Source organism: Corvus moneduloides, chromosome 4 (genome assembly GCF_009650955.1).
Source record: "Corvus moneduloides isolate bCorMon1 chromosome 4, bCorMon1.pri, whole genome shotgun sequence".
Lineage (NCBI taxonomy): Eukaryota > Metazoa > Chordata > Aves > Passeriformes > Corvidae > Corvus > Corvus moneduloides.
The window spans coordinates 27,189,661-27,216,202 of NC_045479.1; the positions used below are offsets into that span (position 1 = coordinate 27,189,661).

At 37.2% G+C, this 26,542-nt stretch overlaps 1 protein-coding gene across 1 annotated transcript in view; it reads left to right on the top strand.

Moving 5' to 3' along the window:
* Positions 1-105: 105 nt before the first annotated feature.
* The window catches only part of NUP205 (nucleoporin 205), a 47,599-nt gene continuing 21,162 nt past the window's right edge, over positions 106-26,542 (top strand). Inside the window, exons 1-22 of the mRNA XM_032107833.1 lie at positions 106-202; positions 3,371-3,513; positions 4,536-4,707; positions 5,649-5,793; positions 6,648-6,807; positions 7,963-8,191; positions 8,348-8,512; positions 9,287-9,462; positions 12,421-12,537; positions 13,674-13,811; positions 14,887-15,037; positions 15,819-16,024; positions 17,417-17,599; positions 18,254-18,304; positions 18,897-19,106; positions 19,873-19,972; positions 21,493-21,630; positions 21,884-22,073; positions 22,751-22,871; positions 23,378-23,459; positions 23,888-24,052; positions 26,138-26,262. Of these exons, the coding sequence (XP_031963724.1) occupies positions 175-202; positions 3,371-3,513; positions 4,536-4,707; positions 5,649-5,793; positions 6,648-6,807; positions 7,963-8,191; positions 8,348-8,512; positions 9,287-9,462; positions 12,421-12,537; positions 13,674-13,811; positions 14,887-15,037; positions 15,819-16,024; positions 17,417-17,599; positions 18,254-18,304; positions 18,897-19,106; positions 19,873-19,972; positions 21,493-21,630; positions 21,884-22,073; positions 22,751-22,871; positions 23,378-23,459; positions 23,888-24,052; positions 26,138-26,262 (3,195 nt within the window). The 5' untranslated portion in view covers positions 106-174. The remainder of the gene's footprint in view (positions 203-3,370; positions 3,514-4,535; positions 4,708-5,648; positions 5,794-6,647; positions 6,808-7,962; positions 8,192-8,347; positions 8,513-9,286; positions 9,463-12,420; positions 12,538-13,673; positions 13,812-14,886; positions 15,038-15,818; positions 16,025-17,416; positions 17,600-18,253; positions 18,305-18,896; positions 19,107-19,872; positions 19,973-21,492; positions 21,631-21,883; positions 22,074-22,750; positions 22,872-23,377; positions 23,460-23,887; positions 24,053-26,137; positions 26,263-26,542) is intronic.

Consider the following 26,542-nt stretch of genomic DNA (forward strand, 5'->3'; position numbering starts at 1 on the left):
CCGGAGCCGCTGCCGGAGCCGCCTCGTGATCGGCACCAGCTGTGCTGTGCCGCAGCCAGCAAGGGCGGGAGCCGCGGCACGCCCGGCCCGGCCCCGCCCCGCAGCCCGGCGGGCGGGGGTTGGCTGGGCCTTCCTCGGGCGCCGGCGCCGCGGTCGCGCCTCCCTCTCGCCAAGATGGCGGCTCCGTTGGCGGTAAATTCGGGTAAGAACAATCTGAGCGTGGGGCTGCGGCTTCTCCTCCGCCTCTCCCCGCGGCCGTCCCACTCCCCGGCCCTGCGCCTCTTCTCCGAGCCCGCGAAACCGGGGGCGGCCGCCCTGGGAAGGCCGGGTGTGCCGAGGCGGCTAGGGAAGGCCCGAGCGGGCGGCGGGGAAGGGCTGCGGGCGCCCGGTGCGCGGCGCGGTGTGCGGGCAGGCGGTGGGAGAGCGGCCTCCCGTGCGGCCGTGCCCGGGCTCGGGCCGCGCAGAGCTGCGCGGCGATGGAGCTCCGCGGTCAGAGCTGCCGCCGCGTCTGGCTGGTCCTGGCGGGGAGTCACACCAGGCTGCGAAGGCCTCCTTGGTTAGAGAGGACTGTGGTAACTCGGTGTACACGTGGTTACGCGTCACTTCGGTATTACGCTCATCTCTTAATGCTGTGTGGTGTAGGAGGCAAAAGAGAAATATATCCAGAATTTTGCTCAGTGGTGCACATGGAGTCTGGAAATGTGCAGCTGGTTTCTCATCCACTGAGTATTGCTAAGGACCTGGAAACCCTCACCGTCCCAATTGGAAGTTTTGTTATCACAGCTTGTGTCAGTTGCTGCTCATTTCGTCCTGGGGTACCTCTGTCTCTGCTTTCTAAGTATAGTGCCATTCAGTAGTTAGAGAAAACAAAGCCCCCATCCCTCTTTAGCGTTCTTTTTGTAAGACTGAACCAGGTCAGTTCTTTCAGCTTCTCACTCATCCCGTTCTCTGGCTCATTATTTCTGTATCTTTCTCTGAGGAGCCCAAAAGTAGACACAGTGTGGGAGTGAAGGACTCTGAAGTGCCTAAATAATCACTTGCATCTGCTGGCTACAGCTGTAAATACAGCCTGAAGCCTGCAGGCAGCCTTTGCCATGAGCGTGTGCTGCTGACTGGTGTTCAGCTTCCTGCCTGCCAGGACACTTGGGTGTTTTTCTGTAAAGCTATTCTCCAGCAGCTTCCTTGGTCCCCAGCCTGTGCAGTGATTCTGTGTTGGGGGCAAAATGTTGCATTTATTATTGTTGAGCTTCATTAGGTTAATAGAAGGAGAATGGAGACCCTGTGGAAAAACAGTTGTCACTGGAGTATAGGCCAAAAGGTCTGTCAATAAGGTTTTGTATGTCAGTAGTGACAGTTAATAGTCACTATTAATTCTAGTTAATAGAATTAAAACCTCCATTCCCATGGCAAGCAAGGAACAAATTTTACAGAGAATATATTTTGATCTCACGGAATGGATTGCATCCCTGTAGCCTCACAGAAAGGCAGTAATAAAGCAAAGACTTTTCATAAAAAACTATGACTTTGTTGAAGTGAGGATTGGAGTAGTTCTAATGAGACTATTTAATAAATTACACAGCAAGAGAGTCTACAGCCTTATAATTAAAAAAACTAGGGGAAGAGCGAGTTTTTTAATGGGAAATATGGGAAAAATTAAAAGGGGATGTGGCACTAGAACTAAGGAAGAATTTGCCTTAGGTTATAGTATATTGTTTGTGGGAGCAGACATATCATGGTTGAGTCTATAACTTGGCAAAAAGTTCAGGTGTAAGTGTCAACTGCTGTTGTTGCCAAAAGAAGCAATGCAGCCTTTCCTTCCTTGCTGTCCCTAATGGGATGGTCAGCCTCTAAAACTAATAATAATAGAATGGCTTAAGTGGGAAAAAGTCAGCGTGGTCGCTAAAGTCCAACCTCTTCCCATCCCGGGTGGGATTCCTTTCTCTGCAATAATCCGTCTTTGTGCCATCGCAGAGCAAACTGGGTTGTAGATGTGATCCTGCTGAAAATAAACTTTTTTTTGGATTAGGTTTTGGTTAGAGAAGTTAGATCCTTAATTTGTTCTAATGCCTTGCAGTACATGTGTTTGGGCTGGTGCAAAGCAATTATGTGGTAGGGACAAGAGCAAGCAAATGGGCCAGGGAAGTAGTTGAACAGTTTTTGGCAGACACTGTGGTTTGCTGCTGGTGTTTATTGGACTTGGTAATGTAATAAGAGTGAAAAGACAATTTCAAGTGGAAATAAGTCTCTGAACTCTGAAGTTATGTGGGAGAGTCAGTTATAGCTGAGTGTGAAATTATGCATCCAGTAGTAGCTGTTTCTAGGCGGGGGTAACATTGTATGCGTTAAAACACTGATGCTCAGAAAAGACGAATTTGTCCCTTTTTTACAGGCTGACCCAACACAGCCATACTGGCACTGCTAAATGTGTTGTCTCAGTCATTTGTAAATTCTCTGTAGCTACTCAGCATGAATGGCTTCACCAGTTAAGTGTGTAGATTTCACCATTTAAGTATGACAGTCTTTGATCTGACATTCTAGAGCTACTTTGAAGCCTGGGAGATTTGCATTTTGATTGTTGGGAGGGATATCAATTTTAGTTTGAGTAATCAAAGGAGTTTGTTCTCTCTTGACAGCCAATGTTTTTCTCTGATTAGTGAGGCAGGATTTTACACCCCTTCCAGATGACTTAGCTCAGTACACACTGGTTCATCTCTGACAAAGTAGGAGCAATAAGGGTGATTTAAATAGCTTGCTTTTGCTTAAACTGCTTTATGGTTTTCCCAACTTGCTCACTCAAGTAGTAATCTTTGGAAATGGTTGAAACCATTTTTCTTTAGCCGTCTGCTCTCATGCGAGAGTATTTGTTTTGATTTGATGGGTTGTTTAGCTAATAGTGAAGGTAGTCCTTTTCTGGAGTGTTCTGTAGAAGTGGTAGAGTCACAGTCCTGGAGGGATTTAGCAGACATGTTGATGTGGCACTTGGGGACATGGTTTAGTGGTGGACTCGGCAGTGCCAGATTAATGCTTAAACTCTGTGTTCTTGAAGGTCTTTTCTGGCCGAATACCTGTATTGTAAGTATCCCTACAAGATGACTTTGAGCACCAGAATTTAGGTGCATACATCATCTTTTTTGATTCTTTTTTTGATTCTTTAAATGCAATTAAATTTTATATCAGACCATCGTTGTTGTTGGGGTTTTTTTGTGCCTTAAGAAAGGAAAATATACTTTTCTTGATGGGTGTAATAGTATACTGACATGCCAAGAGTAACAGTAAACTGAAAAAGAGTCTACTTATTGAAAACAGTGTATAAATAATTTGTTTTCTTCCTTTCTCTATTTCAAATACATTGTTTTATTTCTTCTTTTAGCTGCAAGCTTGTGGGGTCCATATAAGGACATATGGCAGACAGTAATGAATGCCATTTGGAAAAGGCAGCCTGAAGCTGTGCATCGTCTCGATCAAGTTTTAAAGAAGCACAAATCTGACTTCATTTCTCTCTTCAGAAATCCGGTACTGGACTAATGCTCGCTTCTGGAATGAGTTGGAGAGTTGATGATTTGCTCTGTCTTATATTGTTGTCTTACATGCCATTTTAGACCCTGACCATTCTTTTCATGTGACATTTTTACAGTACATAATATAGATGTGTTATATCAGTCTTGTTCTGCTGTAAGAATACAAATAGTATTAAGTGGGAGAAAATAATACGTACATATTATTTTGTATCTTCTACAGAGAGTTTTATCTGTGATGTATTTTTTTCTCTCATTATTTGAGTGCTGTTTTGAAAGCAGTAGTAAAAGTATCTAATGATCCATCAGTCAGATATTAACTTTTTTGTTACTCTTGTGTATCTGAAATAAAGCACAAAGCTATTTTGTCTTGTTTTGCTCATGTTCCAGTCAGATTAACAAACACACAAAACAGGTGAACTTAAAAAATACAGAATGTGTCTTGTTTGGAATGCCAGATAATGTGAAAAGACTCCCTGTTCCCTGGCTGGTGGATCATAAAGGAGTAACTAGAAATACATCTTCTTTCAGGGGTGTTATTTCTTCAGTAGTGGATGGCTTTTTTTAACTGATAGCTATAGAGTTTCATCAGTATATTTTAGCATCTCAGTTTAATGGAAAAAGAATGATGTAGAAAATAGTTGGGAGTAACACAACAGTTCTGAGCAACAACCCAGATGTCTTTCACTGAGTTGATACCAATTCCTGTTGAGAATTGCATCAAAGTATACTTTCAACTTCTATTATTTTGAGTAAACTAAATGTCAGCACCGATTGTATAAGATTATTTTTCGTACGTTCCTAAAGGGACTCTGCTCTCCAAGCATGAAGCATTTTTAGGATGCCTTTACTCTCTTTGTTTAAAAATACTGCCTTTGTTTTTATGGTGATGACCTATCCTGACAGAAGTGTATTTGTGAGGAAGGATTAACGTGTAAAGCTGTATTCAGTATTTGATCTTGCCATTCTGAATAACTTCTGATTGTTTGAAAGATTGAAACTTGCTTGTTTCTCTTGCAGCCAAAAAATGTTCAGCAGCATGAGAAAATTCAGAAAGCAAGCACAGAAGGAGTTGCTATCCAGGGTCAGCAGGGAACTAGGCTTTTGCCAGAGCAGCTCATCAGAGAAGCCTTTATCCTCAGTGACCTCTTTGATATTGGAGAGTTGGCAGCTGTTGAGCTCCTTCTAGCTGGTGAGAAGGGAAAATATTTAAGAGCTGGAGAAATGCAGCTTAAATTGGGCCTTCTTATTTAAGTGTATGTTTAATGTAAATGCATGATGCAGTGAAGGCCTTAGCTTCCTAACACAGAATGTTCTTAAAAAGAAATCTGTTCTCACTGTAATCATATGATAGCAGTGTTCTGATCCCTAATGTTTGTACACTCAGCTATTGCAAAAGGGGAATATTCTGAGGAAGTCTTACTATTTACTTTCTATATCATTGAATTTAAACATAAATAAAACATGACTGAGAAGTTTTCCACAAAGCAGTGTGATAGATACTGATTCTTCAAATTATGTATTAGTTATGCATTGCTGTGTGACTCTGTAGTCTAATAACTGATTAGTAAGAGAAATATTCTGGAGAGTGACACATTCTTTGCAGGTAGAAGATTGATTTCAGAGTTATTAAGTTATAATTGTTAGTCGTTATTACTAGCTACTGTTCGTTAACTTGAAAAGTTCTTTAAAGAAGTAGCTTGCAAATTTGTTGCCTTTGGAAAGCCATCTTCAAGTCAGCCTCACTTTCTCTTTTGAACTTAAATTTTCAATGTAATTTCAGATAGAAAACTTAATTTTGAATAAAAGATACTTCTATGATAATCAGCTTGAATTGATTATTAAGATGGGTACATATCAGTGGCAAATACCATTTGGACTAGGATATTTATGGACTTGCACTTTAAAACAATTTTTGTATGTTTTAAAAGTTAAATATTAATTTTATCAATAGCACCCAAAATATCTGGGATTTCTTTTAAGTGTCTGAAACAAATCAAAGTGATAGTGAATAACCACACTTACTTTGAATGCGATATTTGTATTTCAATTAGAAATACAAAGGTTTAGAGCTGTTATCAAGGCTTGTATGTTCAGCTTTCTTTGACTATTCTGTGGATTTTCACTCACTAGGAGAACACCAGCAGCCTCATTTTCCTGGCCTTACAAGAGGTCTAGTGGCAGTTCTTTTGTACTGGGATGGAAAAAGATGCATTGCCAATTCACTACGAACCCTCATCCAGTCACGCCAAGGCAAGACATGGACATTGGAACTCAGGTCTGTATCAGGGCAATGAGCTGATCAAAGTTCTTTGTTTTGAGTGCTTTTAGGACTAATTAGACTAGAGGGAATATGTATAGTCTCAAATTTGCTTGTTTCTCGTAACCTGATGCAGCTGCTTTCATGTTTGTTTTTTAAACAGAATCATTTTTTGCACATATTTTTATTGGATTATAAGGATATCTATTTTACTTCCATTTCTTTCATGCTACTTCACCTTTTGACAGTATTTTGCTTCAGACATTCTCCCAGTCATTGTTGCTCTAACTAGTGGTGATTGCTCAGTATTTGAGAACCCTGCTGTTTTCTGACTTTCTGTGTACCACAAAAGAGAATTGTTCTCCTACCTTTACTTAGAAGGAATGTAGCATCTGCTGGTGAACATTGTATGCTAGTATTTTTTGCCTTGAAAAAGAAAGCAGTGCACACTGCTTGCTTCCAGTGCACAATGATTGGTTGGCTAGAGAAAGATGAAAAGATGTGTTCTGAGGGCAGTGTCTGGACAATTGCATTTACTAGTAAGAAAGAGCCTGTGAGTTTGTGATCTGTGTGCATCTTATATGTAGTACTTTTTCCTTTTAATAGAAATCTTAAGTACCTGATCCCTGTTGTATTCTCATATTCCATGTTCTTGAACCTACAGCTACCTAAAGACTTTGTACCCATTCAGCATAATGGTTTGGGGCTGCACTGCTTACTGATTAGCAATGCACGTTTAGTTGCTCTCTGTATGTAAATTATTTGTACATTTTTTTGTCATCAAATATGTTTGATGGGATTCATTATTTTAAACGTCCTTTGTGACTGGAAAGCTATGATTAATTGTTAAATTTATATTCTTTCCATTATAGTCAAGAGTTAATTTCCATGACAACACGCTTTACAGATGACCTAATGGAGCAGGGTTTGACTCAGAAGATCCTTACACTTGTGTCTCACATTGATTTGAACAATGAATTTGATAAACTCCAGAGAGAGCGAGGATTGGGCAGTGAGAAGCATCGTAAAGAGGTAAAATTCACCAAGCATGGATATTCTTCTGTGTTACTGAACACATTAGAATAGACTACAGAGAATTCTTTACCTTTGCACACAGTCTGCTGCTGTCTGAGGTCACAGGTACTGCTCCACAGCTTGTGCAATATCAGTGTGGGATTCACTTTGCTTCCTGGATTTCTATTTTACTGTTGCTCCCAGATGCTAGGGCATGCCTTATTTTTAGTGAAGAACTGTAACAGTAAAAATCTAAGCCTAGTATTTACACTATGTGTAAATTTCTTTTTTTTTTAAATTCTGAAGTCTGTATTTTAAGTTATCAGCACCACCATTATCCACACTATTGGCATAAGAAAAGTGAACTAATTCACAAATTATTAACACAGATTGAAACCAAGTTGAGTCAGGTGAATAATTCTCTTAATAATCCCATTGTGTTAATATGAACAGAAGCATTTCTAATAGTCAAATAGAATTGCTTGAAAATACATTGTCATCTTTGTAATTCTTGAACTTAATTGACACTGTGACTAACTGCAGCATATTTTTTTCTAGCAGGAAGATTTTAAACATTATTGTTTTAAATTTTGAACTCCTTTCTAATGGGCGATCTGCCTAAAAATCGTTGTGTAATAATAAATCAATTTATTTTCCACTGAATAAAGAACTAGTCTGACACTTTTGCTATGAACCTAGAAACTATGGAAAGAATATCCTTCTCATTTGTCTTAAATTGCCTTAATTTACCTTAGTTTCACCTTAAGATTCATTTTTTGGGGCAAGGGGAAGGCTGACTGTATCTGGGGTAACTGCCAGTGCAGTTGTGTAATTAGAGACAGGAAATGTGACTTCCGTGTGATACATTTATAGCTATGTAAATTCTGTGTAGATTGATGTCTCCTGCCCTTGACAGGGATGCTGGTTTGTGTGTAGTCATAGTCCCAAGGTATCTACTCACACCTCTCATGAAATATGTGGGAATATAAATGCAATTGACAAGCAGAAGTGTCCTTTTGTTGTTTAGCACATAAACACAACATTTTCTGTAGCTGCTGTCTTTAGAGTGATTTTTAGTTTAAGCTAGTCATCATGATTGACTGAGAAGGACAAATTGAACCTGTTACCAGAATAGGTATATTCACTGGATTTTTTTTGTTTTGTCTTTTAAAGGTTTCTGATCTCATTAAAGAGTGCCGACAGTCCTTGGCTGAAAGTCTCTTTGTCTGGACCTGTCAGTCACCTCTGAGCAAGGACGACACTCTAATTCTCATAAGTTACCTGGAGAAGGTAACAGTGGAAGCGGACGGCTCGTTGGATGGCGTGAACTTGTCTCTTCTCATGGCTCTCCTTTACTGCTTTGATGTCAGCTTTCTGGAACAAGGTGCAGAGGATCGTGAAGGTAACGCTGGCAGCATTCCCAGAGGTTACGTCGTACAAATGGATAAATTGTTGTTTAAGCAATTTTATTATTGGTCAGTAACAAATTGGTGAAAAAACCCATGCAAAATCCTACATTTGTTTACTGGGTATTGGTTTTGTATTTTTGTTGTTGAAGACTTGATGCACCGACTCCCTCTGCTAGCAGAACGACAGTACATAGCAACGATCCACACTCGGCTTCAGGAGTCTCAGCCCTGGAAATTGCCAGGCCTGCAAGCTACTGTTAGATTAGCCTGGGCACTGACGTTGCGGGGAATATCCCAATTCTCTGATGTGACAGGTAAATTACTCTAAAGTTCAATTGCTGCATATTGGTATTCAGAGCTTGCAAGTGCTGTAAGTCAAAGGATCTATTACCTTTCTGAAGTGTTATTATTTACCTTTATGATAAAATCACTGTTAACACTTATATAAAGCTTTCTCTGTATTTGGTTTTGGTTGTTGAGAATTGAATTGCTCTGAAACATACACAGATATAGCAGTAATTATTTAGTAGACAGTAGTAGTGTCTCATTGAAGTGAAAGAGATTTTAATGTACTGGAAAACTCAAGGATTTCATTTTCAGCTTTAGTATAATTTGAATGCTTAAATTCAGAGTAAGTTCCTGATTGTGTTTTTTTACATCTGTAGACGTCAGGCCTCAGTATCTTGAGAGGACAAATCTATTTATAGTTTTCTTTTTTCCTCTCTGAGCTTCACAAGCTTTCCAGCTTTCTTCTAGGTCAAAATTGAGTCTACTTCAAAATATCTGTTAAAGAAAATGCAAACATTAAATATAATGTTTAATTAAGGTTGGTTTGTGATTCTTGGTTCACTACCTTAGCTATTTTTGGGTAAATGGATATGCACTGTAACATTTTTTAAAGCAGAAAGTTGAGGTCATCATCTGCCATTAATTGTTTTTTGTACTGTACAGGAGAACAATAGACTGAAAAAAAGACAAGAGTTGATAGAAGCATGTAAATTTTCATGTCAGCTGTGTATCCTGAAATATATTTGTTTGGTAAAAGATCATTATTTACTTTATCTGCTCTTGTGAATTTTGTTGCCCAGCTCTTGCAGAATTCACTGAGGCAGATGAGGCAATGGCAGAGCTAGCGATCGCTGATTACGTTTTCCTCTTCCTGACTGAATCTGTTGTGGCATCTGAAAATTTCTACCATGAGGAATTTTACATTCGCAAAATTCATAACCTTGTCACAGACTTCCTTGCACTCATGCCAATGAAAGTAAGTTGGTTGTGTGAATAGCACTTATTGAGAAATATTATTTCTAATATTTGGTCAAGGTAGCATAGAGAGATTCAGACATAAGCCTCAGCTTCAGAAAACTTCTTCACTTTGTAGAAGCCATAATGTTCGGGGTTTGTTTTCCACGCTGAAGTAGAATGTGTTTTTTAAAACACTTCAGTGTGGTGAGATTTGCAAAACAAGCTTTTATGGTCATAGTGGTGTTTGTTTTACATGATTAAAATTTAAATGAATGCTGAAATTGATGACTATGCATGTACGTATTGATTTTTTTAATATATTTTTATCATTTGATACAGACAGTAGTGTAACCTAAATTGAGTTATGGTTTTTGTCCCTCATTTTTAGTTTATTCTTTTACTAATGGTCTTTTCCACATTTTAGGGGAGGGATTCTGCTTTTTTGGTAGTATCAATTGTTGTGAAAATAAGCAACTGTTTTCAGTCTAAGAGAAATGCTGCAAAAGGATTTTTAAAGAATTACAAGTTTCATTTGTGCAAGATCTTGTGATTAGACACAGAAAATCAAAATTCCATGGAAACACTTCTATTTAATTAATGGAGGCTTTATTTTATGACCTTCATTGTGTTGAGCTGTATTTGGAGTTGCCAAATAATTACCTTTTTCAGTGTGCAAAAAGGATTTTAAAAAGTATTTTTTTCATTATAACCTTACAGAATGTGAACAATATTGGCAGGAAAAGCAATATTTGAGCCTCGTGAACCTTTAAGGGCATATATAAACACATAGACAGCTTTGAGGTCTAATCCTAGTTTATTTATAATTTGTTGGTGTTGCATGTTGTTTTCTCAAGCTTTTTTTAAAGCACATCCATAGAACAAATGTAATGTCAGTTCCACCAGGTTCATATTGATAAATTACTGCTATATTTATGCTGCAGTAGCTGCCTGCACCCAACACTTACCATTTTTTAAGAGGCTTTTGACATCCTTTGAAAGATGCACACAATGGTGATTTTTGTAATGCAGACACAGTAGCCCTTGGGAATATTTTGAATATATGGGGAATATGTGAGGAATATTTATGGAATACCCTTAAACAATCGGGTGCAAACAAGTGTGGAACTGAGGACCTTTTTTTGAGACAATTCATTGAATGGTATTGCTTTACAAAAGAAGTGTCTCCTTATAATTACATGGGTGGCTGCAGAATGACCCTGACTGAAGTTTCTGCCATATTAAATTTAGAACATATGTGACCTTGTCTCCTGTAGCTGCAGAACTGCCTAAAAATCCCAAGGCAGTAGCTTGATTTGTTGGTATATCTTATCTTCATTTCATTATGGACTCGGATACTTTATCTTTGGGAAGAATATTTCTTTTCCGCTTGAGTTTTTTTTCCCCTCAGATATACAGTTGGTTGTAGCTAATGCCTGAAGATGAAGAGAGATGTTTATTACAAGTAGGATTTTGTAATACAGGATATAAGCCAAAATGAGACCATTGACTTGTATTCTAGTTTGCTAGAGGCCAGTACTAGTTGTTTCACAGGAAAGACTTTGTTAGTAGGCAATTGGGATATAGCCCTACGAGGCAACTTTTTGTCTTAACTGCTGTTAGGTAGTGGTTGGCTTATGTCCTCAGCTATTTCTACTGAATCTCAAATTTTAGGTAAAAAGAAGTGTCTGTTTTGTGCCATCTTTATTTTGCTTTGTGTATCTGTGTAACTTTTGTTCGGTTTTATTTAAATCTCGAAGTCAGCATTTTAATTAATTCTTGTGCGTAATTTTAGCATTTATGCTGCTTACCAGTGATGATTTGGGTAAATCTTTTTGTTGACTGCATTGCATTCATTCAGAACTTGATAATTAGCTTTAGTACCTCAAATAATTAATCATTTAACTTATCAACATTCAGTTTTGTCCTTGTCCAGTTAGTGTACTGATTTAGGTAGTTTGCTTTGACCCTTTCCACTGTTACTTCTAGTTTTTAATCTTTTTTATTATTATTACTTTTTAACTGTTTTTTCCTGATGAGACACAATTATTTTGCTGCTCATTCAGTTTCACACATTGAGATATATTATGGACCATGAACTAGTCTCTGTTGACTGTCACCATGTTCTATTTTTTATGTGTTGAATTGGTTGCTTGCTTCTGTTTCTTGTTCTTCAGTGTCTCCTTAATATTTAACTAAACTTAACTTTTAATCTCATCTGTTTGCTTTCTATAAGCCTCTGTTGGGGTCTCTTGTCAAAAGCTTTTTGAATTTAAAATTAAATGTCAGCTGGTTTTTGTTTAGTAATTAGCTTTTTCAGCAAAAAGAAGTTTAGGATGCTGATTAAATGGCTACTTTTAAAAAAAATTGCTGCTGTTCTTCTTGCTCTTCTCTCTTGTTTTTCCTGTGGTGTTTACTGACATGTGATAATGCTTCTAGTTGAGACAGATTAACTCCAAAGTGGGATCAGTGCAGAACTTTTCAAGTCATAAAGTAGCTGCAAGTAAATTAGTCTTTAATGGTGAAGAAAGGTGCTATCCGCAGATCTGTATACAGGAATCAATATTTTGCGTTGTTTCATGTTTCTTTTCACTCCTTGTGAATAATGATCCAGCATTCTTTGAACCTAAACTGTCTAGCTTTTAAATTAAAAGGAGGAAAAGGATCTACCTTTTGGGGCCAAACCAAAGTATCTGGTGAAGTCAGTTACGAAAAACTTTTGTGATAGAAGTTCAGGGCTTTTGCTATGTGCTGAGGGCTTTGGCAGTAAGCAAGTGATTGACTATAACTTTGAGTGCAAGCTTTTGGGGAGGAGTGAGGATTGAAAAAATAGAAAATGGAGTGTTCTTGTCATGTTTGTGCAAGTACATTTGCTTTCTTAGTTTTAATTGGCCATATAGACAATTCCATTATTTCTTTCTGTTTCATTCTTAGCTAAATATAGACCACTGTTTCCTTTTCCACTTCATAAATCCTGTAGGTGAAACAGCTGAGAAATCGTGCTGATGAAGATGCTCGCATGATCCACATGAGTATTCAGATGGGTAACGACCCACCTATTTCCCTTCGGAGAGATCTGGAGCATTTAATGCTTCTAGTAAGCCTTATTTTCTTCTAAATTACTGTCAAAAATAATGATTGTGACTTTCATTTGTTATCTGAAAGCCCGTGTCTCAATGATACCATATGGTGCTGGATCTTTCCCTTTTGGGATTAATTTTTTTTCCTTAAGTATAGACACTTCTCTATAATTTTTCATAAGAAGGAATTAATTTACTGTCTTGGTTTCTGATGTTAATGTCACGTAATTATTTTTTAGTAAGTAAATAGTGCATTGTTCCTTATGTCTTAGAGGTTTTACTCCACTGTTGACAATTACTCTGATAAATAATTGAAATGTTTAAATAATTTTCATGTGTTGATATATTTGTAATGAGAATTTTAGAAGACTGTTTTGTATTTGCTGTAGAGTAGGCTCGGTGAGGTGACTCCATGAAGGCTAGTGGAATTACAAATTCCCTGATTGCAGTAGAGTTTTGACCATAAATGTACATTTAAAAGAATTTTTTTTTTTCATATTTTTAATAAAATAAAACCAAAATAGAACGGAAATAAAAATAATTCTATTTGTTTAAATATTAGCTATTAAGGTTACTTAACTGCACTTTACAAAAAATCCATATTGGCAAACAGATTTGCATATTGAACTGAGGTGTTTTGTATTTTCTGATAACTTAAAAACTTGTATTATTAGTCTTTTCCAAAGATGCTCCCTTAGGTTATTAGCAGGAAAATCTGTAGTGAAATGCTTTCTTAAGCAGCTCAGAGAGATATAGTGAACTTAAATAAAGAACTAGAAATAAAAATTTACTTGGAGAAATTTGTATGTTCACTGGCTAACTTGTAAAATTAATATATAAAGGTAGGCATATGGTTATTTAAGGAGAAATGACACTGCTTTCTTAGCAATGATTTAATCCATAATAATTAAATAGAAAGTTATTATGTTTTCACTGATATGTGCATTTTGAATTTTGCTGGCTGTCACTAGTTCTGATACTGTTATTTAGAAGCTGTCATTTTCAGAAGGTATTAAGAACTAGAACGCCAGCCCTGGGATGCTTTGCCTCTCAGATGTGTTTAGCTAATCTAGAAGCAGCGCTTACTGTTGGAAGTAATTGGTTTTTTCTTCCTGGAGAGGATACTTTTCTAACACCTTCCTTTTCCTGACAGATCGCTGAGTTGTACAGGAAAGACCCCTTTAATCTGGAGCTTGCTCATGAGTACTGGTGTCCGTCGGAGCCCCTGCAGACATCCACCATCATGGGCTCCTACCTTGGGGTAGCTCACCAGCGGCCCCCTCAGCGCCAGGTTATCTAGATTTGCTTGAGTAACTACTAGTAACTTGAAACTAAAGTAACAAAAACCCTCAAGCAACAAAATTTTTGGTATCCTAATTACAGATAGCCTCTAAGAAGACCTTAGCCTTTTTCAGTGGCTTATCTGCATGTCTCCTGCTCTGTATGGCGTGGGTGTTGTTACTTGCCATAAAATTAGCTACTGCCAGCCATTCGTGGCTGTCAATAAACTTACAAAGAAAGAGTACTAACAAACCTCTGTGAAAATGTTATTTAGGTTTGATCTGTTACAGTTGCTAAATGGATTCTGATAGTTCTCTTGTGTTTTTTGTCTGATGACTTCTACGTGCCTTTTTCATGTAACTGAGAAATTAAATTCCTCAGCTGTAAAAAAAACTTTATTAACTGCAGTTGATAGTATTTTAGGGGTAAAAATCCTAAGAATATTTTAATTATTCAAAGTTCAAAAATTATAGTCCATAAGAGACAGAACTTAAAATTAGAGTGATGAAACAATCTAAGCAGACAAAGCAGACATTCCAAAACTCTTTGGATACCTGGGGTGCTGTCAGCCCTCAATGCTTCTTGAAGGACTGTGCAGTGCTAGGCAAAACCTAGTACGAGACAAATCAGACACATGCCAACACCCACACAGAATGCTGGCAACTTGAATTACGGCCAGGTGCAATCTGAAGCAGCCTAATGTGACCCTGAAAGGAACCACTGTGTGTGAGTTACTGACAAGCACACTGGATTCTTTCCTGGTCTCACTTACCTTGCATTGTGAGATGTGCTAATAATACTCCTGTGGAACTTTTGGGAGCTGAAGTAAATTTTATCACTAGAAATACAGAATTTGAGAGTTAGTATACTTTGCAGTCACGAGTTATTTTGTTTAGTTCCTCTTTCAAACATGTCTAACTGAATAGGCCAGTCTGCAAAGGAACTTTTTTAAAATTGGAGTTGTCATTCCTGTCTACCCTGCCCTGATTACATTAGAATCTGTTCTCTGACTTTTGCTGCCTAATGTTTTCCTAAAATACTCAGATTTACCTTTTTTTTTAAACACTGATCTTTATTTGTTCTAGGTTGTCTTGTCAAAGTTTGTTAGGCAAATGGGAGATCTACTTCCTTCCACAATTTACATCCCATACTTGAAAATGCTGCGGGGACTGGCTAGTGGGCCTCAGTGTGCTCATTACTGCTTTAGTTTGCTAAAAGTCAATGGCAGTAGTCATGGTAAGAGAAGTGACCCTTCAGCTCTTTCTCAACTCCTTTTCTTTCGAGACGTGCAAAGACTTACTTGAGATGAATTGTGGCCTCATACTTTTAACATTTTATTTTTAGTACAAAGATGAAATTGGAAGGCTTTACTTGAAAGTGTAGTCTGATTAAAAAAACCTAGCAGATAAGGTAATTAGATGGCTGAGCACCTTAGCAAGCAATTTACCTAGTGAAATAATGCTTTTTTTTTTTAAAAAACACCATGTCTTACACCATAGGAAATGCAGAATGTCAGTGTTGCTTATTGTAAAACAAAAAATGAGTCATGTCTTAAAGTTAGCTATATTTACAAAATATACAATGTAACTTTCCTGAGCTGACTTTGTTCAGAAGCACTTTGTTCAGTTAGAATTTTTTGATACATGTAATACAATACCACTTTCTCAAAGTAAGAGATGCTGGTCAGTCCTGTGTTTTGCCTTCATTTTGCATTGGTCAAATTATAAAAAAACTCCCTACTTTGAAGATACAAATAATGCTGCAAAGATTCCAATTCATAAACCAGAAAACTTATTTGTACTAGTTTTTCATATTAGCACCTTTCTGTCTCAAAAAAACCCCATAAACAAGCAAAAATGCCCAAACCGAAATGATTAATTTTGGAAACAGTAACTTTTCTTTGAACTTTACTTTTTCCTTTAGATAAGAAAGTTCTCCTTCTAAATTTAGCTACCCTGCTTTTCACCCTGTGAAAGAGTCAAAAGAAAATCTTGTCACCTGTTTGTCATTTTTCTAGCGGAAAACATCCAAGGAGCAGGTGGCAGTCCTGTCTCCTGGGAGCATTTCTTCCACTCTTTGATGCTTTATCATGAGCACTTAAGGAAAGACTTGCCAAGTGCAGACAGTGTCCAATACCGTCACCTGCCTCTCCGAGGCATCACACAGAAAGAACAGGATGGATTGATTGCATTTTTACAGCTGACCACTGTTATAGTCAATTGGGTAAGTAACCTTTTATTTAGTTTTCTTTGTTAATACTTTTTTTTCCTTGTGAATCATCATCATTCAGCTGCGAAATTCTCCTTGACTGAAAAAGTATGTAAGGAAAATTTACCTAGCAGTTGTCATTTTATTAGTGAATTCCAAAAGTATGGGAAACATCAGGAGTAACTGTAATGACCAAACATTGAAGGTGTAGGTGAAGCAGAAAGAGATGATGCCCTTTCCTGTGTTGCTAGTATTGCTGATTTTCTTGCTTTCTTGACTCTGGTGGTGGTAATGGAGATGTCTTTCAGAAGTGAGGTATGTCCGCAATAAATCACTAAGAAGTAGGAAAGTTCTTTGCCTTTATTTATGAGCTTGAAATAACAAAAGTAATAGTTGTATTCAAAAGGAAGTGGTAGAATTTTGATAAGGAAGCTGATCAGCTGTGAAACTTGCCTCCAGGGTTATGATTTAAAATGTCCCCAAACCAAGGGTGTAAAATGTTTTGAATGAATTGACTGGAAGAGGATTCCAGGAGAATAAGACTGCAATGCATAATTTTGTATTGTGAGTTGTCTGTGTAATTCTGAGTAGTGTGGAATTCTGCTCTTAGATACCCACCAGACTTTGCAGCCTAAAAATTCTATGACATAGTGAGATAGCCTTGGTTTTGCTGACACAAACACGAGTCAGATCAGTAAAACTAAATATTTTGAAAATCATCTTTGGTGGTAAAGATAATGGGGTGATCCTGTGTGAGCTGTAATATCAGCATTGGACATACATGGAGAAAAGGGAACTCTTAAAACTAGTATTTCCTGACATCATCAAATCATAATTTGGGATGAAGATAAATTTGTTCTAAGGATGCAGGGAATTACCATTTGATGAGGCTAAATGCTTGTTCCTGTCCAGTGGCTCTTCTCAGAGTCTCTAGTGAGCTTACATGAGCGATGATCCTGTTCTTAGACTAAAATTGCTACAAGTTCCTAGCAAATGTCCAATGCAGTGTCAGTTCATAGAAATATATGGATATAGGAATATATAGAAAGTATGTAATAGAAATACTAATAAAAGTCCCTCTACCCATGCTTGAAAAAGTTGCTAAAGTACTTAGACTAATTCCATGAATGTGTGTCCACTAAAAAAAAGTGGGTTGTTGTAAGATGCTTGTATTATCCAAATAATCTTTCTGTGTGGATGGGCACAATTTAGTGCTTGTAAGTCTTTATACTCGGCTTTTTGTTTAACTAAAATGGTTGGCTTTGGAATTGTCTGCCTTTCTTTTGACATTTTGCATACCTTCAAGTACAAAGCGGAGTCTGAACTGAACTGTGAATTAGAGACTGTAAGACATGAGAAACCTTCAAAGTAATAATCTGCAGTTTTGTTTTCTGTTGAACTCTGTAGAGTGAGAATGCTCGCTTGGCTCTTTGTGAGCACCCTCAGTGGACACCAGTAGTGGTCATCCTGGGACTTCTACAATGCAGCATTCCTCCTATTTTGAAAGCAGAGCTATTAGAAACCCTTACTGCTTTTGGAAGATCTCCTGAAATAGCTGCTTCACTCTGGCAATCCCTGGAATATACACAGGTATTTTAGGATTTTCAGTGCTTAGAGCTGTAGCATTGTAGTTTGTTGAAATTGCCAGTAGCATATTCAAAATCGTATTGCATTTCCTCCTAAATTTTCTTTTTGCTGTTGTTGACTATGATTTTTTTTAATGTAGTTAATACTTTGGAACAATTTTGAAAATTACAGAATCATCTCAGAGATCTCATTGGCTGTGCTTATTTTACATAAATACAGGTTTATACAGAAATACCAAGACTGTCCTCGTTGAACTGCAGCTGCTGCCTTATTTTTACTTGCTAATAAGAGACCCTGACAATAACGACATCTCACCATATTTGCGTCCTAATTTATGATATTTCTTAAAATACACTACTGTAAGAGATAATGAGAGAAATGTCTTTCCCCTATCCAATATGAAATAAAAATCATTAATGTGAAAATGTGATGCAGATCTTGGAGAATGTAAAGCTGGGAGCATACATGTGTCAAACATAATCCAGCCTCTCAGAGAGAAAAATCTTGACTTTTTATCTTTTAAAAGGATTTAGAAAACCTCTTCTTAGATCTAAAATGTGATGAGTATCTTTTTTTTACTCCTGATAGAAATGATGGAGATGCACTTCGATTGTGTGAAATGTGTTGTTTGTTTTCATTTCTCTTTCTGTTTTGAAGATATTACAAACTGTTAGAAGTCCAGGCCAGAGACAAGCAATTGGTATTGAGGTAAGAGATTCTCTGTACCTAGGCAGCCTCTCTGATCATCTGCATATGCATTTGGGAGGCACTTGCAGAAGCTGCATCTACTGCTGTGCCCGTGGGAAACTTTCCTAATAGACATTGTTGTTTCACTGCTTTGTAACTTACTTGCAAGCCTGCTTGTAATTTCTGGAAACTTTTATCCATTTTGCACCTAGTTCAGCTTCATACTAGTAACAGAACAGCATCTAAACTCTCAAATTCCTCATGAGCACTTCTTACTAAGATTTTCCTAAATTGCACTCACTTTTGTTATGCCTTGGTACAGCTCACTTCGCTTCTAAGAACAGTGGTAAATAAAAGCAAGTAGGTAGATATTGAGGTGTATCTTCTAGTAGCTCAGAGAGGAGTGAATGCATATTGCTGAACTGAAATAACAGTACTGATGCTTTGCTGCTTTTGCTCTGTTTGTGTTGTACTGTAGGCAGAAAAGCTGCTGAATTGGTTCACTGTAAAGTAATTCACAGATGATGCTATTACATTATTTGTTCTCACATGTTTCTTCCTTCCCCAAAATCTGTGATTTGTCTCCTCCTGTTTTTGCTGTCCTCCTGGGAAGGTTGAACTGAATGAGATTGAGTCCCGATGTGAGGAGTATCCTTTAACTCGCGCCTTCTGTCGACTCATCAGCACACTAGTGGAGAGTTCATTCCCAGCTAACTTGGGAGCAGGTCTCCGCCCGCCAGGCTTTGATCCCTATCTCCAGTTCCTCAGGGATTCTGTGTTTCTCCGATTCCGCACCAGGGCATACCGGAGAGCTGCTGAAAAAGTAATTTTTATTTGAAAATATTTTTCTTTTCCTGAGCATGTAGCTGTTGATGTGGCTTAGATCTGTTTGAGAAAGCTGTGCAAGTTTGATGCAGCAAAAGTAACCTAGAGCACTTAATAGTGTTTTGATTCTGTAAACAGGTGATACTTCAACTCATGGGTCAGGATATATTTCAAAGGAGCTTGTATAAAGTATCTTTTAAAAAAGAAGCTTGTATTCCTAAATTTCAATTTGCTTTACAGGATTCTGCAAGTCTACTACATGGCTAATGACTTCTGAACATTACATGCCCAAATATACAAGTCAGATTTGTCCTTTTCTCAGTGTTACCTCAGAAAATATTTCTGACTTGCTGAACCAAGTGATTTGGCTTTGTTTTACAATACTTCTGGATGAAAGCACATGCTTAACTGTATGCTGGAAGCTGGCTATTCTTGATCTATTCTTAGCTGTATACCTAATAAGAACTCCTTATTGCTTGTAGTTTCAATATTCTAATACGTGTATTGTATAATAGTGCCTAAAATAGGTAAGAAATCTGTTTCAGTATTCCATTTCACTTCAGAAAGGAAGCTTGGCCTTTCATATTCTTTGACATAATGAATTATAATGTAATTTGCATGACTTTCTAATTCTGAAATACTAGTCATCCTTCTGTCCTGTACTTCACTGCACTGTGTTGTGTTCTTTGTCATCTTGGTCATGTTGTTGCGGGGTCAGTCTTAATCTGTGTATGATTTTTTCTTTGTTTTGTAATTATCTGCAGTGGGAAGTAGCTGAGGTAGTCCTGGAAGTGTTTTACAAATTATTGCGGGACTACGAACCTCAACTTGAAGACTTTGTGGACCAATATGTGGAGTTACAAGGTTACAAATGTTTATTTGTTCACTGACAGACAGAATTGTGACTTGTTTTGCTCTGTCTTGGGATCTTGTTTAATATTGCAAATAAGCTGGTGGAAAGCTAGACCAAGACTTTGAGATAGGAAGATGTTAAAAAAATTTCCACGTAGTATTGAGATCTGCATTGCTGACTCAATAGGGTTTCATGTACACTGTTTTCTACTTCCCTATCTCTACTAGGAGGATAACTTCTGTTTCTTTCATATCCAATTCGGTTGAAGAGCAACATTTGACACTTAAACAACACCTCAGTTTTGGCTTCTTCTTCTGGGCTTCTTTGATCTATATCTAAATCACTACTATTCATAGGATTAATTCAAAGGTGTCATTGTATTGGAGATATCCTTTACTGTTAATACTATTGATATATTAACTATTCAAAGCAGACAGTAGCAGTAGAATTGTGACCTGAAGTAATTTAATTCTGAACAACTATTCTTTAAAAGGCTAAAGTAGATGACAGTTGCCTCATTATAGGAAATCTAAGGCTTATTTGGGCTTTAAATTTTTTTTTCTTAATACAAAGTTTCTTAGCATGAATTCCATCATGATGCCTGTGGATTTTCTTGTAGCAGTGCTGTGAGAACCAGTTCTTAATTGAAAACAACTTTAGTGTTAGAAGGCCTCTGTGCCTCATACTTTTTGACAAAGAGTACTTGGCAGCATAACTGGCTCAGAGAATTCATTAGCTCGTTCCTGTCCTCAGCTAGTCCTTCAACTTGTTATGATTATTTGTGGGTTACGTGATATGTTGGAGAAATGGGTTAATGTAGTTTTGAGTAGATGAATTTTTCAAATGGATTCAGTATGTGGCTCCACATTGGCATGGCTTGTCTGTTGGTGTGTGATGGAGTGGCACACATGGAATGAATGGAAGAAAGGCACTTATAAAGATGGTGCCAAAAGAAACTACCCTTGTTCTCACTTGCGTGTTAAAAAAGGTTCTTACTGCTTTTCTGCTTTTATCTACCACAGTTTATGAAGAGCCTAGATGAATTAGAAGCATTAGTCTTTTCCTTTTATTTCATGTCATGAAGGTCTTGAATTTTAGGCTAGTAGTTTTATTTTTGTATACATTGTTACAGCAGTCGTGGGAGTTTATCCCTACCCTCTGAGGATTAGGAGTTGAGTGGACGTTCTCTTTGACTTCTGGAAATGCTTTTTCCCTCATCCAGGGTCTTCATGCAGGTTGGGGGGGTGGGATATAAACTTTTTCTGGTTTCTTTTTGGTCAGATCTACTTGGGGTTAAATTTGAAATGTGCTATTAGATACTGAAAAGTAAGGGTAATTGCCATTACATCTCTTCCCAAACTTTTAATATTACCTCAATGGCTTCTGTATGAAGAAAATCTCTGAAGACTTTTTACCAAGGTTGTTGCTTAGAGCCATGGGGGCTGTTACATTTTATATCTTATACTAGCTTGAGTAATAGAAGGGTTTTTTTATTAGAGGTTATATTGTTTTTTACTCCTTCTGTCTTTAGGAGAAGAAATAATAGCATATAAACCACCTGGATTCAATTTGATGTATCATCTATTGAATGAGTCCCCAATGCTGGAACTTTGCCTTAGTTTGCTAGAAGAAGGGGTTAAGCAGCTTGATACTTATGCTCCATTTCCTGGTATGTGCCTAGAATTCATTTTTCATGTGAAGTTAAAATGTATAGTGAGTAGGATTTAAAGCTAACATTGCATATCTGTAACTTGATGGTTGTATCTCTTGCATATAAAAGAATCGTGTTATGGGGGAAGTTTTCCTACTGGTAAACCACTGACAGGGTTTTTTTTCTCGGTGCAAGGCTTGATGAATGACATTTATGAATGTAGTTTATTCAGCTGCTTCTTTGTATTTTTTATGTTCTTTGTGCACTGCAGGGAAGAAGCATTTAGAGAAAGCTGTACAGTATTGCCTTGCACTTCTAAATTTAACCCTACAGAAGGAGAATTTTTTTATGGATCTTTTGCGGGAGAGCCACCTTTCCCTTATTGTCACACCACTGGAGCAGCTGCTTCAAGGAATCAATCCTCGCACTAAAAAGGCAGATCACGTGGTGAATATTGCCAGGTATGTGCAAAGTACTGAGAAGGGAGGAGTTTTGGATGCACAGAAGTGTTTGGATCCTGGATCCTTTCATTAGCTTTACTAGCCAATGCTTCTCTTTACACAGAGCTTCTTGTGAATTTTTTTTTTTGTGGGGGGAGATGTCTTCACAGGTGGTATGATCTGTGATTGTCCTAGTGCAAGATGGGAATCTGTATTTATGGTTCTTCTTTCTGAATTTTCCCCCTCTCATGATTTCTTCCTGTCTACCTTATGTGCAATGATTCCCTTGCTTATAATTCCATTTTGCCCCAGACTCGTCACAGAGTGGGAAAGTTAAACACATTTAGTTGCTATTGACCATGTTTTACAGTATTGTCCATTACTTACTGTATTAAATGCCTGCAAGCAGTTGTTTTAACTTATGCTGCAGTGTTTAATGTAGATTTTGGATAAAAAGAATGGTAAAAATTCCAGGAAAGGTTATTATCCCTACTCAGCCTACTCAATCTCTCCTGATGGAGAAGCACTCAGTGTTTCATATAGAGTGAAATTTTATTTGAAGCTTGAATGTTATCTCATGTAATTTGATTAGTAAATGTTTTAGTTCTAAATCTCGTTTAATTTCTCATCTGTGCATTGCCATCTTGAAAAAGTAAAATTCTCAACAATTTCATTACCATAATCTTGTGTCTTTCAAGGTATCTTTACCATGGAAACAGCAATCCTGAACTGGCTTTTGAAAGTGCCAAGATTTTGTGCTGTATTTCTGATAATTCCAACATCCAGATAAAACTAGTTGGTGATTTCACACATGATCAGGTGAGTAGCTGTTTCTTTGAATCTGGAAAGAGAAACTGATGGAGAAATACTGGGACTTCATAATGTTTCTTTAAAGGATAGGTTTCTAGGTTAACTACATTAAAATACATATTTTGTTTTATATCTACCCACCTCTCAAATGTCTTTCACCATGGCATTGGAAAAACAATTACTTCATTAATTGAAAAAAAACAAAATCATGAATGTTTTCAAGAAGAAAAAGGGCAATATTCTTTGAGATATGGAGATCTTTTTGTGACTTTATAGTCTTCAATCTGTGAGAATAATTTAGCATATGTAACAACAGTAGATTTTTTTTTCCTGTTCACTGGCTAATTGTTAACCTGTTCTTAGAAGAGCTATGACTCTCCACTCTTGCTTATTAAGTAGGTTATATACTTTTTGTCTAGAGGTTCTGTCAACTTACATGAAGGGAATTATGAAAAGTATTTGGTTTAATACTCTTAAAATTCTCTTCATTTCCATCCTTCTATTGTTAAATACAGAGTGTTAGCCAGAAGCTGATGGCTGGATTCGTGGAATGTTTAGACAATGAAGATGCAGAAGAATTAGTTAATTCAGATGAGGGTATGTAAAAGGCTTCTTAAAATGGCTTAAACAGTTGTCTTTTGCATGGAATGAAATTAATGAAAGAGATGTAAAAAGTGCTTTTAAGCCAGGAAACAATCTTCCTCTGTTTTCTGTGGAATTGGACCTTTAACAGAATGAAAAGCACCTATGTTTTGTTAAATAATGTCCACAGTACAACGAGCCAACTACAAACTGAGTCTGTTTTCAGAAGACAAGTATTTAACATTGCTTTGGATATATTATTTAGAGCTGTGTTAACAGTAATTTTGAATTTTGTTCTTGTATCCCTTTGCAGTAATATGAATTGATCCCTCAACATTCTTGTATGTAACTTGAAGACACTGAGGATTATTCTATTAGATGGGTTTTTTACTTCGTTGTTCACCACATCTGCTTTTTCTTTTTCTTTTCTTTTTCTAATCAAGAGCTGGAGCCTGAAAAGAAGCGGGCACAAATCCATCATGAAACAAGGATCCATATTCTGAATCTCCTTATCACCTCTCTTGAGTGCAGTCCTCCCAGCCTTGCTCTGTATCTCTTGGGATTCGAACTAAAGAAACCTGTCAGCACCACAAATTTGCAAGATCCAGGTATGAGGAGGAGAGGTTGATCTGCCATTTAATCAGTTCTGTTACCAACACTGAGAGTATTTACTGGAAAATTCATGGGGAAAAGCAGTTCCTCTTCAATTTATGACAACAGGCCTTGTTTGAGTCCTTGAAAGCTGCATTAATATTAGTACTCAAATGCAGCCTTTAAACAACTTCAGGATTTGATTCTTTGTTTAAGTTGGATTTTGGAACAGACTTGAAATTAGAATTATGAGAGAAAATGATACTTCAGAAGTGAAACATTAATTTATTTACTATTTAATACAGCATAGTTGTGTCCTCAATACAAAGAAACTGATTTGATGATCCAAGTAGTACCCACATATGCTAACATCTGAATCTACAAAACAGACTGTCACTTTGGACTAGTTCTACTACTTGGATACTGTCCTGTCCCTCCTCAAACTCCTGTTTAAAATTATTTATGGGAAAGAAAACCAGTAACTAGTTTTGGTTTTTTGGCATTGTAGAAGAAAATGTTTTAGAACATGTGGGGTTTCATTGTAGTGCCGGGAATATACAAATATATTAATTAATTGCATATATATATGACAATGCAAACTTTAGAAAAATCACTCCTGTTGCTTTAAAGTTGATTTGGTGGGAATAACAGTGGGTTACTATATTTTTTTCTCCTCCTCCATTTCTAACTTGTATTTTACAAAACAGACTGAGCAAGTCCAGCAGAGATGATCAAGGAGCTGGATTTCTCAGCCTATGAGGAGAAGCTGAAGGAACTCTTGAAAAGAGAAATGCTTTGAGGGGACCTAATAGAAGTCTTTGAATACCTGCAAAGGCATTAATAAGAGGATAAAACCAGGCTCTTCAGAGGAGTGTGGCAGGAAGAGGAGAGGCAGTGGGCATAAATTGAAACAAGAGAGGTTCAAATTCAATGTAGGAGAAACGTTTTGACCAGAAGTCAGTGAAGCAGGTTGGCTATAGAGGTCGTGCAGTCTTCATGTTTGGAAGTTTTCAAGACCCAATTGTCTAAAGCCATGAACAGTGGTCTGATACCATAACCTAGCAATGGTTTGGTGTTGACATGTTTGGTGTTTAGTAGTTGGGTGTCTCTTCCAGTCAGAAATACAAGATTATTTCTCAACTGTTTTAAGAGATGTTTTATATAAACAAGTTTGAGCAAACATGAATAATTTGATTTTAGTTATTTAGAAAAAAATATTTCTCATTATCTTTAGTTTTGTATTGGACTCTATGGCCCAGCAGTTTTTAGTTCTTCATAGTTCTAAATGGAAGAGTAGCTAGGACCTGAATTTTATTTCTTCTGATATTTTGGAATTCAGTAGTTACACAGTACATGTAACTGGTCTGCACCCACACAATTTTACAGGATATCATATGTTAACTCAGTGATGAGGAAATGTATCTCAAGGGCATGAGAGAAACTTGCCCACATCTTTCAATTATCTTGTTAATAATGTGAAGAAATAAAGACCGTAAGACATTTACCTCAAGATAATAATTTCCTGCTAAAGCATAAATTATACATGTTCAAACACAAGATTATTTCCCCTATAAGAACTCTGGTTATTGATGCCTTTACTGCTTCAGGACCTCCTTCTGGGTCGATTAAAGAAATAATTGGCTAAAGGAAGAATGCAAAAACACAGGATTTTGACTTCAGCATTAAAATCTTCTCCCTATTGCCCTTGGTTGCAGTGTCAGGTGCCTTTAGGAGCATTAGTCATGCAGTGGCTGTATTTGTAAAATAAAGCAGGAATTATTTAAAGCTATTCTTTGAAATTGTCAAATGGCTATTCATTTAAAAGTGTAAAAGCAAGAATTCAAATTGATTCACCAGCATCTCAAAAGCCTACAGACTAACTATAAATATTTTTGTTAGATATTTGCTGAAACATGGTTCCTTCTTTGATTTTAAGTAGTGGTGATAAAACTTTGCCAGATGTTTTTGCTGCAGCTCTGTGGAGCAGTACAGTGCAGCACAAGGTATCAGAACAATTTAGGTTCTGTATTTCTGTGTACTAACCTATATTTGCTATGGAGGAAAGTAAGATCAAGAATGCCAAGTTATTTGTCTCTTTTCAGGTGTCTTGGGCTGCCCACGGACTTGCCTACATGCCATTTTGAACATACTGGAGAAGGGTACTGAAACAAGGAATGGGCCGACAGCAGTTCGGGAATCTCCCCATCTTGCAGAACTCTGTTACCAGGTATTTAGCATATTTTCTCTTGGCATATACTGAAAGTAGGCTCTAAATGAAATTAGCTACTTCTTGGTTGATGAACACAGATGGTTGATGACTCTGATAATAGTTTCATTTTTAAAATGAATATGTTAGGTTTTTATATACATTGAACTCTTTCTGTTTTACCTTCTGTTTGCAAAAATGTTATCTTGTAGCATCACAGAAATCAAAGAAACTGCACTCACGTCAGAAACTTGGAATTAGGGCATACTTACAAAACTAAACCTAAATATTTTTGATCCAT